The sequence below is a fragment of the Prionailurus viverrinus genome, chromosome B4 (genome assembly GCF_022837055.1).
Source record: "Prionailurus viverrinus isolate Anna chromosome B4, UM_Priviv_1.0, whole genome shotgun sequence".
In the NCBI taxonomy this organism is placed as follows: domain Eukaryota; kingdom Metazoa; phylum Chordata; class Mammalia; order Carnivora; family Felidae; genus Prionailurus; species Prionailurus viverrinus.
In genome coordinates, this window is record NC_062567.1 from 12,616,119 (window position 1) to 12,630,160 (window position 14,042).

The window sequence follows — 14,042 nt, forward strand, 5'->3', positions numbered from 1 at the left end:
TGACCTTTTAGGTATTATATTTATGTTATACTAGAAAAACAATTTAGTGGTTTTTGTAACACGAATTGTGTGTTTTTGTTTTCATTTGTTTGTGTTTGGTAACGTGACTCAATTGGACTCATTGTAAAAATCCTAATTTGAGACCCAGCCTAATTTAACTTAGAATATGTACTTAGTCTGGTAATATTTGGGAAGCATAAAACTAAAATACTAAAAGAAGGGTAATTTCTGCAACTAATCAGTAGCTATAGTCACTAGAAAAAGAGTAATGCAATGTATAACAAACTTAGGAGAATTTTATCATTATCTTTCTACTAATTTCGCATTATTTAGATATTACTGAAAACACTTTATGTATGCATCATCAGTCTACGTGCATTTCATGAGAATTAGTCTCACTAACTTTGAAATTTTAAAAATGATTTGCTAAATCAAATGTTCTGATCATATTATCATGTCAACTGTTGCAGGAAAGGATTTAGTACATCTGACTTGCTTTCATGATAAAAACCCTCAGCAAACTAAGACTAGAAAGGAATTTTTTCAACTGGACACAAAGTATCTATAAAAATCTGCAACTAACATGATATTAATGGTGAAAAACTACATGTTTTCCTTGTAAGATCAGAAACAAGGCAAGGATACCTTGTTTTCATCACTCATGTTCTACATCATTTTGGAATTCTTGACAGTTAATAGGCAAGAAGAAATATACAGACAGACTGGAGAGGAAGAAATAAAATTGCCACTATTTTCAGATGTAGAACATCCCAAGGAATCTGCGTAAAAATTCAAAAACTAGTGAGTTCAGCAAGAACTCAAAATACACGAACAATACATAAAAGTCAGTCACATTTCTATATTTGAATAATAAACATATGGAAACCAAAATTAAAAATATGATTGCTCCAAAGAAAACTAAATCCTTAGGTATACACTTCATGAAACATACACAGGATCTATGTGCTGAAAATGACAAAATGATAAAAGAAATCGGAGGAGACCTAACTAAACGGAGGGACATACATGTTCACGGACTGGAAGACACAACATAGTAAAAATGTCAATTATTCCTAAATCGATGCACAGGTTTAATGTAATTCTTATCAAACCCCCAGCAAGATCTTTCTGTTTCTATTTAAAAATGCTCACTTAAAAAAAAACAACATGCTCATTTTAAAATTTAAATGGAAAACTATAGGCCCTTGAATATTTAAAATGATCTTGACAAAGAAGAATAAAGTTGTTCACCACCTTATATCCCAAAGCATCACCAAAGGATGTGCCGATCAGTCTGTAGCCTCTGAAATGGCATGACCTACAACATTATACATGTTTCTCCTTCTTCATAGAATGTTTTCCCAATGAATGCCTTTTCACCCTCCCAAGCTAGTACTATTTAAAGCTAAGATTTATTACATGCTAAATGAGTGCCAGGGAATTTTTTAGTCTAACCTTCACCACAACCTTATCTGGTAGTTATTATTAGCATGCCCATTTCAGAGATGAGGTAATCAAGATGTAGAGAGGAAAAGTGTCCAAGGCCAAACTTGTTGGGATGTACAAGAACTGAGTTTGCACCTAGGAAGTCTTGCTCCTGAGCTTACGCTCTTTTTTTTTTTTATAATTTTTTTTTAACATTTATTTGTTTTTGAGAGACAGAGAGAAACAGAGCACAAGTGGGGCTGGGGCAGAGAGGGAGACACAGAATCCAACACAGGCTCCAGGCTTGGAGCTGTCAGCACAGAGCCTGACGTGGAGCTTGAACTCATGAACCATCATGTCCTGAGCCAAAATCGGATGCTTAACAGACTGAGCCTCCCAGGCGCCCCTAGAGCTTACACTGTTAACGATCACACTACAGTTCAGGGTTCACACTCTGTAATGCTTTCTCTAACAATCCTGTGTCCTTTTTACTCAACACCAAAGAAACACAGGTCCTTCTTTTCTGCCTCCACTGTCCTTGGCACATTCTTCTGTCAAAAAGCATTTATTATCCCAAATTTACAATTACTTACTCTTCTACTTTAAAAAAAAATGTTTATTTTATTATTTTTGAGAGAGAGAGAAGAGAGAGAGAGAGATGGGGGAGGGGCAGAGAGAGAGACACACACACAGAATTTCAAAGCAGGCTCCAGGCTCTGAGCTGTCAGCATAGAGCCTGGTGTGGGGCTTGAACTTACAAACCGTGAGATCATGACCTGAGCTGAAGTCGATGCTTTACCGAATGAGCCTCCCAGGCCCCCCCTACCCCAACTCCTCTACTTTAAAAAAACACAAAGCTTTATTTAATGAGAAAGAAAGAGAAAAAGAGAGAGAGAGAGAAAGCTCCTGTATGCACGAGCAGGGGAGGGGCAGAGAGGGAGAGAGGATCCCAAACAGGCTCCATGTTGTCAGCACAGAGCCTGATGCAGGGCTCAATCCCACACACCGTGAAATCATGACCTAAGGCAAAATCAGGAGTTGATACTTAACTGCACCCAGGCACCTCCTAACTTGAATCAACCTCTCAAGAATACGGACCTTGTTCAGTTCATCTTTGTATTCGCAAGAGAAGTTCACTGCCCACACAGCAAGTAGCTGGTGAACACTTTTGAATAAACAATGAAGGAATGAATAGAAAATGTAAATAGTTATTAGGTGGATCTTCGCATCTATGCTGAGTTTACGAGGGGAATTCTTGGAATTAAACATATTTCTTGATTTATAGAGTTGCTATTATATTATAAACACGTATTCGATGTATACAAAACAACGTTTTTGTCCTATGTATTAACCTGTTTTTAAAGCTAACTTAGTTGATTTTTACGGCATATTTGATTGTCAAGAGACAATTAGCAGGATAACAATAAAACATCACTGAAAGATTTACAACACCGCCTGAGCAGTGGAAATTGCTTCTGTAGCTAAAAATTTGCAATGATAAATCATGTTAGGTCTATTACTTAAGAAAATTTAATCTCTGAGTATTAGGTTTCAGCAAGCAGAGCAAATTTAATCATTTGTAAAACAGAGGATACGTGAATGTGCAAACTACACTATATAAAAGAAGTACGACTTACACCGAAAGAATGGCTATTAGCAAAAAGACGAGAAAGAATAAAGTATTGGCGAAGATATGGAGAAAAGGGAGGCTTCTTGCACTGTTGGTGGAAATGTAAACTGGTGTAGCCACTGTGAAAAACAGTATGGAGTTTCCTCCAAAAATTAAAAACAGAGCTACCCTATAGTCCACCAATTCCACTTTAGGTATTGATCTGAAGAAAATGAAAACAGTGATTTGAAAAGACACAGGCACTCCCATGTTCATTGCAACATTATTATTTTTTTTTTAATTTTTTTTTTAACGTTTTATTTATTTTTGAGACAGAGAGAGACAGAGCATGAACGGGGGAGGGGCAGAGAGAGAGGGAGACACAGAATCGGAAGCAGGCTCCAGGCTCTGAGCCATCAGCCCAGAGCCCGACGCGGGGCTCGAACTCACGGACCGCGAGATCGTGACCTGGCTGAAGTCGGACGCTTAACCGACTGCGCCACCCAGGCGCCCCATTGCAACATTATTTAAAACAGCCAAGTAATGGAAGCAAAAGAAATGTCCACAGATGGATGAATGGATAAAGATGAGCAATACACAGACAAAGATGCGCACACACACAGACACACACACACACACACACACACACACACACACTGGAACATTACTCACTCATAAAAAAATGAAATCTTGCCATTTGCAACAATACGGATGGACCTAGGAGGTATTATGCTAAGTGAAATAAGTACAGACAGAGAAGGACAAACGCCATATGACTTCACTTATGGGTTGAATCTAAAAATAAAAATAAATGTGGGGAGCCTGGGTGGCTCAGTCGGTTAAGCCGCTGACTTTGGCTCAGATCACGATCTCTCAGTCTGTGAGTTCAAGCCCCACGTTGTGCTCTGTGCTGACAGCTCAGAGCCCGGATCCTGCTTCGGATTGTGTGTCTCCCTCTCTCTGTTCCTCCCCTGCTCCTGCTCTCTCTCTGTCTCTCAAAAATGAATAAATGTTAAAAAAAAAAAAACTTAAAAAATCAAAATAAATGACCAAATGAAACAAACAGACTCATAGATACAGAGAGCAAATGAATAGTTGCGGGAGTGAGGGGATTGGATGAAGTGGGTGAAGGGGACTAAGTGGTACAATCTTTCAGTTACAAAAAAAAAGTTAGACATGGGGCGCCTGGGTGGCGCAGTCGGTTAAGTGTCCGACTTCAGCCAGGTCACGGTCTCGCGGTCCGTGAGTTCGAGCCCCGCGTCGGGCTCTGGGCTGATGGCTCAGAGCCTGGAGCCTGTTTCCGATTCTGTGTCTCCCTCTCTCTCTGCCCCTCCCCCGTTCATGCTCTGTCTCTCTCTGTCCCAAAAATAAATAAAAAAACGTTGAAAAAAAATTAAAAAAAAAAAAAGTTAGACATTGGGATGTGAAGCACAGCATAGGGAATACAGTCAATAATATTGTAACAACTTTGTATGGGGACAGATGGTAACTAGACTTACTGTGGTGACCCTTTTGTAATGTATATAAATACTGAAACACTATGCTATACACCTGAAACTAATGCAATGTCATATGTCAATTGTTCTTCAATAAAATAATAACAGAAGGATGGCTTTATTTACTTAACATTGACAATTATAAAATCAAAGTCAGAAAAAATCTTTAAATGTTCTGTTTGGAGAGAGCAGGCTTAATAGCAAAGCACTATTTAACCGTCATAAAATAGATTGTAATATAAAAGAATTTACGGAATTCATAAAACCAGACAAAGTTTCCCACAGCTTTTTAAAAAATCATTTAAATGGGGACACGGAACCATTTGGTTGTTCTTCTTGATATATTAGCTTGTGCACTGTGCTCAGGATATTTCAACTTTTGTTACTCTGGTGGAGACAAAATGGAGACAAGGATTACTTTCCCACTTCTGCTCAAGACTTGCTAAGTGACCCTGGCAAGTTACGTAATGCCTTTGTGACTTATTTCCTCAATTCATAAACTCATCTTTATAAGAGTACCAATCAGGGCTAAGCCATAAAAATACATGTCCAAATCACTTCATTTTGTCAGAATCCTGTGGTAAGGAATTTCACTAAGTTGGAAGGCATAATTTGGGGCTAGAAGGTTTATTTGTTACACAGAGATTTATTACCCTTACATTCCAATGCAACTGTATTCCACAAAGCTGTGCTAATTCTTTATCAAAATGCCATGGGAAGCCAATAAAACAGATGTGACATTTACCTGTCAACATCAGAAGACAATGTTATTTTATGGCATATATTCTGTGATATTGTAGAATTATATACTAATATAATATGTATTGTGAGCTATAATATGCATCTATTAAATGCATATTGCATATACATATATGTTATATATTCATACATGATATGTCATTTAAACATTACTTATAAACATTACAAATATATAGTATAAAATATATGACTATATATTTATTTATACATTGTAAATATAGCCTAGTATAACAAAAATATAACTGTTTTAGAATATAAAATTATAATACAAATATTATATAATATTAATCTTATAGATATAATATAATATGATTGCTGTAGTTATACACACTGTTTATGTAATATAGCCTATGGGCTAATGTACTATTTGGGGCTCGGTACAAATTGGAATGCTGTTATTAGAAAGCTGGTAGCAGCAAGAAGACGAAAGCAGAGAAAAGTAGCTCAGTCTACCCCAAACAGGAATTAGAGACATGACCTGCCTGTCAGACAACTCACCCCAGAATCCCTCTTCCTCCCTGGCTATGTTTACTGACTGCCACAGAGATGATGTGGGTTGATTAGGAAAAAGGCAAATCTGGGAGACAATTACACCTGGTTCAAAGCTTGGCTTTGCCTCTTACAACACGTTGGCCACAGACAAATAACTTAATCTCTTAACTTCCTCTTTCTTCCTTTGTAAAATGGGACCGTCCCTGTCTTGTGGGCAGTTGTGTAGATTAGATGAGACTATCCAGGGAAAGCCCCTGTGCTACATCCAGAGCATAATGGATGCTCCAGGACAGGTGGCCACTGTCATCACGCCTTGGGAGTTTGTGATGTCTTCACTTGGGAGTGAGCGGAACATACAGCTACTGCACATTAACAGATTTGTTTGTGTATAAAATGACAAGAAGAAGAATACAGTCCCATGGTCCTAGTGATGTTTTGTTTCTGAACTGATTTATAACCAAAGAATTTTTTTAAGTGTTTATTGCTGACCAGAGATAGTTTGCTTTTATGCTCCTGCAAACGCTACATCAAAGTCAAGCTGATCTGAGTAAGGATAATAATTATTATAGGGGATCTATGGTTACAAATAATGTAACTCAAAGCACCTGGTTTTGAGAACATCTGCAATGAGGCGGGGTTCCATTTCGAGAAGGGCTGATGTGGTTTAGGTTATGCAGAATAATTGCTTTCCAGGTCTTGTGCATCTGAATGTTTCCCAGTGTTATCTTACGGTTTACCACTAACTCAATTTTGTCACTCAGCTTGGTCTCCACAGCACCAACTGGTTTTATTTCCCCAGTGACAGCTCTACTCTTGGAGACCAGACACAGCAATCAGGTCATTGCAGGGGTGGGGGTGGGGGTGGGGGTGGGAGCACAGATTCTGATGTTGGAATACATTTTAATAAAAATCTTTCCTTTCCTTTTACTGACCTGGAATTTTACTCCTGTCTACTTGCTTTCATAAGGTTTTGGTGAACCAAGCATTGTTGTTTTCTTTATCGAAGCCCTGCATTCTCGGCTCAGCAAAAAAACCTTCTCAGCAAAACCCACCAAGAAGAGATTGCAGATAACCTTGGCTTTGACATCATCTCTCAAGGGAAGTCCAATCAACAGTGAAATTTAGAAGGCTTAAAAGGGCGGAAATAAGCTTAGTCTAATTTTCTACAAATGGGTGTACCATTTCAGCTCATCTCATTCTCAGACTTCATCAGAGGGAGCAAATGACATTAAAAGAACAGACAAACGCCAGTGCTTTCGAGTAATACCCTCATTATTGCTAAACTGAGAGTTACTAGACCAATGATTTATAAAATTATTCAAGTTGTAACTCAATTCTCTTATTGTATTTGTACTTTTAAAAGTAATATGGTTTGGCAGCTTTTATCAGGCTGTCAGGAAGCACATGGAAACATACCCATATCAATATTTAGAGTTACTGGACATACTTAAATTTATTCTTTTATTGTTTAGCTACAGATTTTTAGAGTGCCTCTCAACGTCCAAACATAACACCAAAACTGTGAAACTAAGAAATAACTAGAAACCAGAGTCTGATTCTGACATGTTGTGATATTTTTCTCCATCTGTTTTGACTATATTTTCCATCTTTGGGGCTGCAACTCTCATTGCCTTTGTCAGTCTCCCTTTCCTTCTTCTCCTGTCCCCTCTTACAAACAAAGTCAAGTTCAGCTCCCTTGGCTCTCTCCCACTGCTCCTGGTGCCTTCTTTCAGCATGTTAGGGAGCCGTTTTCCACACGTTACAGCAGTGGGCAAAAATCCAGAGAGCAGACGCACATGACCCAAAGGTTGAGTGTCATCTAGAAGTCCTGATTCTCTTCGTATGAAAATGATCCAAGTTTCCACCCTGAGTCACAGCTGAACTGTATGAACCATGATTGGGAAGGAGGCGCATCTAGATATAATAATGTAGAGTGTATCATTTATATTACTTATAAGGTAATTGTTAAGGAGGTGCAATGTGCCCATTTATTCTTCAGAACAGTCAACCAGCCAATAGTGGTGGAGTACTATGCGCTAGACCTCTGCCAGGCATTAGCATTTAACCAGAATTTAGCTTTTGATTTCAGATATAGTTATAAAACAAACATTAGGGTTTTCTAGTTAGATTTCAGTGCAAAGTGAGTAAGAAAAAACAAAAAGATCAAGGCACCCTGGAGCGGTCCTGTTGATGATAATGACCCCAGCCGTACAGACACCTCTTCCCCACCTTGGAGATAGGGTGGGGAAGGTCACGCAACCTTGCAGAAATCCAAGACCTCAACATTACTTTCTGATGACATAACAGCCTCTCTCTTTGACATCTAAGGAACTGTGCACAGGGATTAGCTACTTTATCCCCATCACATTCTTAAAAGAAAGAAAGTGATAACGTTTCAAACTTTTCTTTTTTCAGTGGATAAAAATGGAGGTCAAAAAATGTTACAGGATCTTTCTAAAGCATCTTACTAGACAACGATGCAATGGAGCATTTATGTCACGGCCACCTGCTTTCCCGTCTATGGCTCTTCCCATCTGGGCACATTCCCATCTTGTGGAGTACGATTCAGTTTGTCCTTGTTAAACATGCACTTTGATATTTTTGCCATTGTCTCACAGCAAGGTCTGTGAACCTGACCGTATTGCCACCTGACTAGTTCTCCATATGGTGAACACCCCAGCTAGCGACCGGGAGTGGCCTCATCCTCAGCACGTGGGCTGTGGGTAATGGGGGGGGCTGGGAGCTTTAGTCATACATCCAGTGTTCACAGTCTTAGGGGAAGAGAACCTCTTGTCCCCAATCCTGTCATCTTCCCCAGGGTGACATCTTTGTCCTTCTAGGACATGTCATCCTGAAGGGTCACTTTTTACTCTCTCCTGGGCTACTTGCTGAGCAAAATGCCTACCAACCTCACAGCTAATTAGGCCAGGGTCAGTTTTGACCCCAACATTTTGCTGAAGTGTTATAGAAGACATTACTTTAAAACACACATGAAAGTACCACGGCATTGCACAAGTAAATGTACTTTAAATCCCTGATCTAATCAAGTATCTAGAAGCCTGACGCCTAACGTGACAAGCATGTTGTGAGTAAGACTGACTGAGCGGCACCCTGGCATGAGACCAGGACAGTAAAAGGCAACAGGGGCCTTGTTGGTTTAAAAATACATTTGCAAGCCTGAAATGCTTCACAGGACATACATGTGAGCACAGTCATGGTCAAAGCAGCCCCTGGTGGTCAAGGAGGGACAAAAACTCAACTAGCAGAAGTGAACAGACTATAGGGCACTTAAACATGTCAATTCTGCACTATATACAGCATTCCCATTTCAGCCAAACCCACAGGACTGATGGCTTTTGAAACTTGATAAGATCATCGATACCAGTGACAATCAGAGGAAAGCAATGCACGCTCTTGAGAAAACACTCAGATAATTTCAGAGTTGCACAGATTCCCTAAAGCCCAGGATGATCCCTTTCCTGGTTATCTTCTTTCAGGATGAATTATTCATGGAATGCTGGGGTGCAGGGGGAGAGAGAGGAAGGCAGATTAATGTTACAGTTAGATGTGAGCCCCCATGAAGGACCTGCCTTCCTTTCTTTTTACCTTACGCCCTGTGCATTACAGGCCTGGAATACAGAAGGAAACTCCGTTTCCCTACACATTTAGTAATTGACACAAACTATAGGATATTTCCCCCAAATTTGTTCTGACCCATCAGCAATACAAACAAAGGAGTTCACCTTATGATCACAGACTTACACGAATGGGGCTCTTTACTGACCTCTGAAACGTTGAAGTAAATTACTGTCAAGTGTATAACGTAAATAGTGAATGTGCAAAACTCCAGTGCGTGTCAAGATGAATGAAACTGGGATGTCAAAGGCTAAAATGGTCTCGTCTTCACAGCAATTATTTACTCTGTGAAAATACTGTTTTCCGGACTGACCCGCACATCCCCCGTCAAAAGTTCAGTTGACTGTTGACTGTCGGGCCCACACAGGCTCTTTCCCCTCTTTACGGAAAAGTGGGGTGGCTTTCGATGGGTGAGACAGATGTGAAAGGTGCAGCTTACTGGCTAGTTTTTTTGTTTGTTTGTTTGTTTTTTAATGCAGATCTGTAACTAAAAGGTTCTATAAGCCCTAGAATTCAATGTAATGTTATTGCTCTTTCCCCCACTTCCTTACCACAAAGAAACAAACAAAAATCAAAATTGAAAAGTTATGCAGTGTGATCAGCAAGCTCACCTGTGTGGTCTTGAAAGCTTTGTGAGACCAAAGCAATACGAAATGGTAACACCGAGGTTTTCAGTAAAAAATTACTATTAAAGATTACCTAAAATTACTTCTTAGATATTTCCAAGTGGCCAACGGCAATTACACAGATGAAAAAGAGGTCAAAGTCATCATCATGAAATGCAGTGGTCACACAACTCGGGCAACTAATGACAGTCCACTTTTTGTTCCCTGCACTTGAACCCTTCCTATAACCGTGACCAGAGGAAAGCAGTCATTGACTGATAGAGCAAAGTGCTCATACGTGAACAGTGCCTCTGACAAGGCAAGAGTTTTCCTCCTGTGCTGCTTCACTCCATCAAATCACCATAAGTCCACAGACGCCTTCTTTGTAGCTCAGAAAAACAACACGGTCATTAACAAGGCTGGGGAACACTGACTAACTCGGGAAGCTTTGTGCAGATGACAACAGTGTGGAGCACTTTAAGACCATTTCAATGGTCATGTGAGCATATATTAGGAAAAAAGAAAAACAACTTGAAAGCAGGTAGCAAGAACAAATGCAAATATATGTCATTTGATTCTAAAGTCTGTGCTAAAGGCAAGAATGTGTGAATTCTTTCGTGTATTAAAAAATAAAATCTCCAAAGGCAAAAGAATTTTTCTTTCAAAACAGCCTCTGCGTTTTGCACACCACTTCACATAGGCAAGTCTATTGAGGCAATACTCCCTGTCTGCCCGTGAGACTGGCTCTCGAGTTATTGTTGATCGAGCCAAGTACGATAGGTGGCAAAGTGGTTTTCTGATGCAATTTGTCATGATGTCTGCATTTTGTTAGGAAGCCTTCACACCACGAACGTCTAATTGCTTCCCTCAAGAAATGCATAAAAAAGCGACACATCAAACGTAAAGAAAGCTTAAGGTAAGCTTTGCTCTGTATCAGAGGGATGAAGGTGATCCACAGCATGGGGTAAAGAGAAAGAAAGAGTTTCAATAGTGACTCAGAAAGCTTATTGCAGAAAACGTCTCAGGTCTCTTTAAGTCTTCACTCACAGAGAATGTGATTCGTCTGGTGAGCTGTTCATTTGCAGAACATGAATCACATCTATATCCAAATGGAGGAATCAAAGCACTTTGCAGAGTCAAACGAAAGTTTTCTTAGACTGTGCCATTGACGCTATGAATATAGATAAACAGAATGGATTAACTCATTTAGAGTTTAAATGACTCAGAGCTCTGGGTCAATTTTATATAATTACTTCTCACACGCAGTGGGAATAAACGGTCTTCAATTTAACCTCACATCTAGCTTTTCCTTTCACCTCTAGAAGACTTCCAGATCATTCTCTCCAGCCCAAATTGCTTCTCGAGGATCAATTTCCTCCTGTATTTCTCCACTTAGGTATCTCTGAGGCCTCCAACCACAACTGCTCCAAACTAAGTCGAGTATTTCTTCCCTAAATCTTAGCCTCCTAAGGTGCCACTATCCAGAAATCGTCAAATCCTCTCCTCCTGCAATATGTCACCAACTTCCACACTGTACTTCCCACGTACTCTACCTTCTCAGTTTCTCTGAATTCTTACCTTTCCTTCATTTTCCATTCCCACTGTGTCAATGTGAGCCTTCAACCTTTCCCATCTAGAATTCTGCAGTGAGCTTCTTCTTGTCAGGTCACAGGTTCCCTCCTCTCCAGCCTTCCTCCACCCTGCTACCACTGTCACCTTTCCAGAAAGAAGCCAAGTCTGGCCATGCAGTTTTTACTTAAAATCCTCCCAAGGCTCTACATCATTTTAAAGATAAAGGCAACACAGGTCATGAGGCCTTTATTCCTTGATGGAGCCCTTGCCTGCTTTCAGGCTGAAATTCCACCATTTCTGTCAGTGATAAAATGAGGCGCAGGTCTCATTAGAGATGGTTGTGTAGGTAGAGTTTACCTTTGTAGACCTAAGAGGTATATTAGTTGAGTCATTTTTTTTAATGTTTATTCATTTTTGAGAGACAGAGACAAAGCGCAAGTGGGGGAGGGGCAGAGAGAGAAGGAGACACAGAATCCGAAGCAGGCTCCAGTCTCCGAACTGTCAGCACAGAGCCCAACACGGGGCTCGAACCCACGAACCGTGAGATCATGACCCGAGCCGAAGTCGGATGCTTAACCGACTGAACCACCCAGGCGCTCCATTGAGTGATTGTTTTTTTAATCAAAATACAGCATATGTAATTTTTAAAACCAAAACTTGATGTGACCTATTCCTCAAAATTTAAATGAAAAGCAACTTTGGTCAGGTGAAAAAAAATAAAGCAGAAAAGTAACAGTCATTAAAAATAGATTCATATATCCACAATTCTTACCCAGTGTCTGATGGAAAGTTATTTTCCAACCTCTTGCTGTTTGAAACGAATCTGTCTTGAATACCAGAAGCATGCTGTTATTGTTGCTCTTAATATTTGGTGGAAGAATGGACCCACAGAATTTTCCAAGAAGAGGATTACTGGTGTTAGAACCATCATAAATTGCCAGATAGTCTTGGGAGCAGAAGGTGGAGGGAACCACATCAAAATCACTAAACCTGTGGAATGAACCTTATTAATACTGATGTTCTCCATTTGGATTTCCATTACAGTATACCTTTAGTTCTTGTAAAAGAACAAAAGGAACCAAAAAATCAAAAAATAAATAAAAATAAAAATAAAAAAAGACAAAGACAAAGACAAAGACTAGAAGCAGAATATCCATGCTTTACTTGATAGAAAATATTAGAAACAATATGCTGTGTTACTGATTTGATTGCTATAAGCGAAAACTGACATTTAAGATCACTGTGGTTGTTAACAGGAACTTCACCACATATCCCTAGCTCTCTGCCTTCCTGATATTTGGGAGAATTGCCCATCTGTGCACACTCTGAGGTTCACCATGGCCCCAAGACTTGCTTTGGCCACAGAAATGTAAGCAGTAATGATATGCATTACTTTTTGGAAGATGTTTTTAAAAAGTTACTACTCAGTTGGCCATACTGCCTTCCCACTACACTGATGGACCATGGATTCAAATGTACAAATGAAGCTTCTGTCAGCCTGGGCTGCTGAGTGACCAGGCCACATTGGACATACTCATACAGGTGAGGGTGAGAAATGAGCTCATGAAGCTACTGTGCTTTGGGCTTGCTTGTTACCACTCAAAACTATCCTGACAGATACATCCTTAGTTTTACTTTTATGGCCTGAGATACGATATGGATCTAAGGCCTACACTCTGTCATTTCAAGTAACTAATCCCAGAGTTCCCAAACAATCAAGCCTTTCCACATGGTTTATCTTTAGGATTTTAGGGTGTGTTGACTATAACATTTTTTTTCTTAAACCTATTTGAATTATTTGATATCCTTCCCTCATTGTTTTGGAAGTTCTTCTGCTTTCTCAGTTTTTTTTTTCTTTTTGCTAGCAGCTACAATAAATAGCATATCGGCAGAATAATTTGAAAATATCTAATTTGAAAATTCCTTTTAAGAGCCTGAAGGGAAAAAAAAAAAAGATCGGTAAATTCTTTTAAAGCTTTTCATTAGTTCAATTTTTTCCAAGCTGGTGATTAAGAACAAGATGAAAAATTCTTTATTTTCTTTAACCACATGTAATATTTAATGTCCTGATGATGATGATGATGATGATGATGATGATGATGGTGAGGGCAGAGCAATAGCCAGGTCATTCTAAAAATACTGCATTTATTTTCATCCTCCTTGGATGATGCATTTATTTTCCACAATGTGCATTCACAAAGAAAGATAAAGATGTGAGTTTCCAAGAAGACTCAGAGAGGCTTTGGCTTTTTATGTTGTATCATTTTTCCCAGAGCACAGAAAATATGTGGAAAGTCCCATTGACAGAAAAGTTTATGTCGCCAGCACACTTTGGGAGCACTGGTGGAGGAAGTCCTCTTTTACAACTGTCTACAACCTCTTTAATGCCTGAGGTAGTATCTCTTTCATAGGCTCTAGGTTCTTGGAAAGAGCCTAATAAATAATTTT

At 39.4% G+C, this 14,042-nt stretch overlaps 1 protein-coding gene across 1 annotated transcript in view; it reads right to left on the minus strand.

Moving 5' to 3' along the window:
• CUBN (cubilin) overlaps positions 1 to 14,042 on the minus strand; it is a 283,623-nt gene that overhangs the window by 28,972 nt on the left and 240,609 nt on the right. The window contains exon 59 of the mRNA XM_047868193.1: positions 12,367 to 12,584. Within this exon, the coding sequence (XP_047724149.1) occupies positions 12,367 to 12,584 (218 nt within the window). The remainder of the gene's footprint in view (positions 1 to 12,366; positions 12,585 to 14,042) is intronic.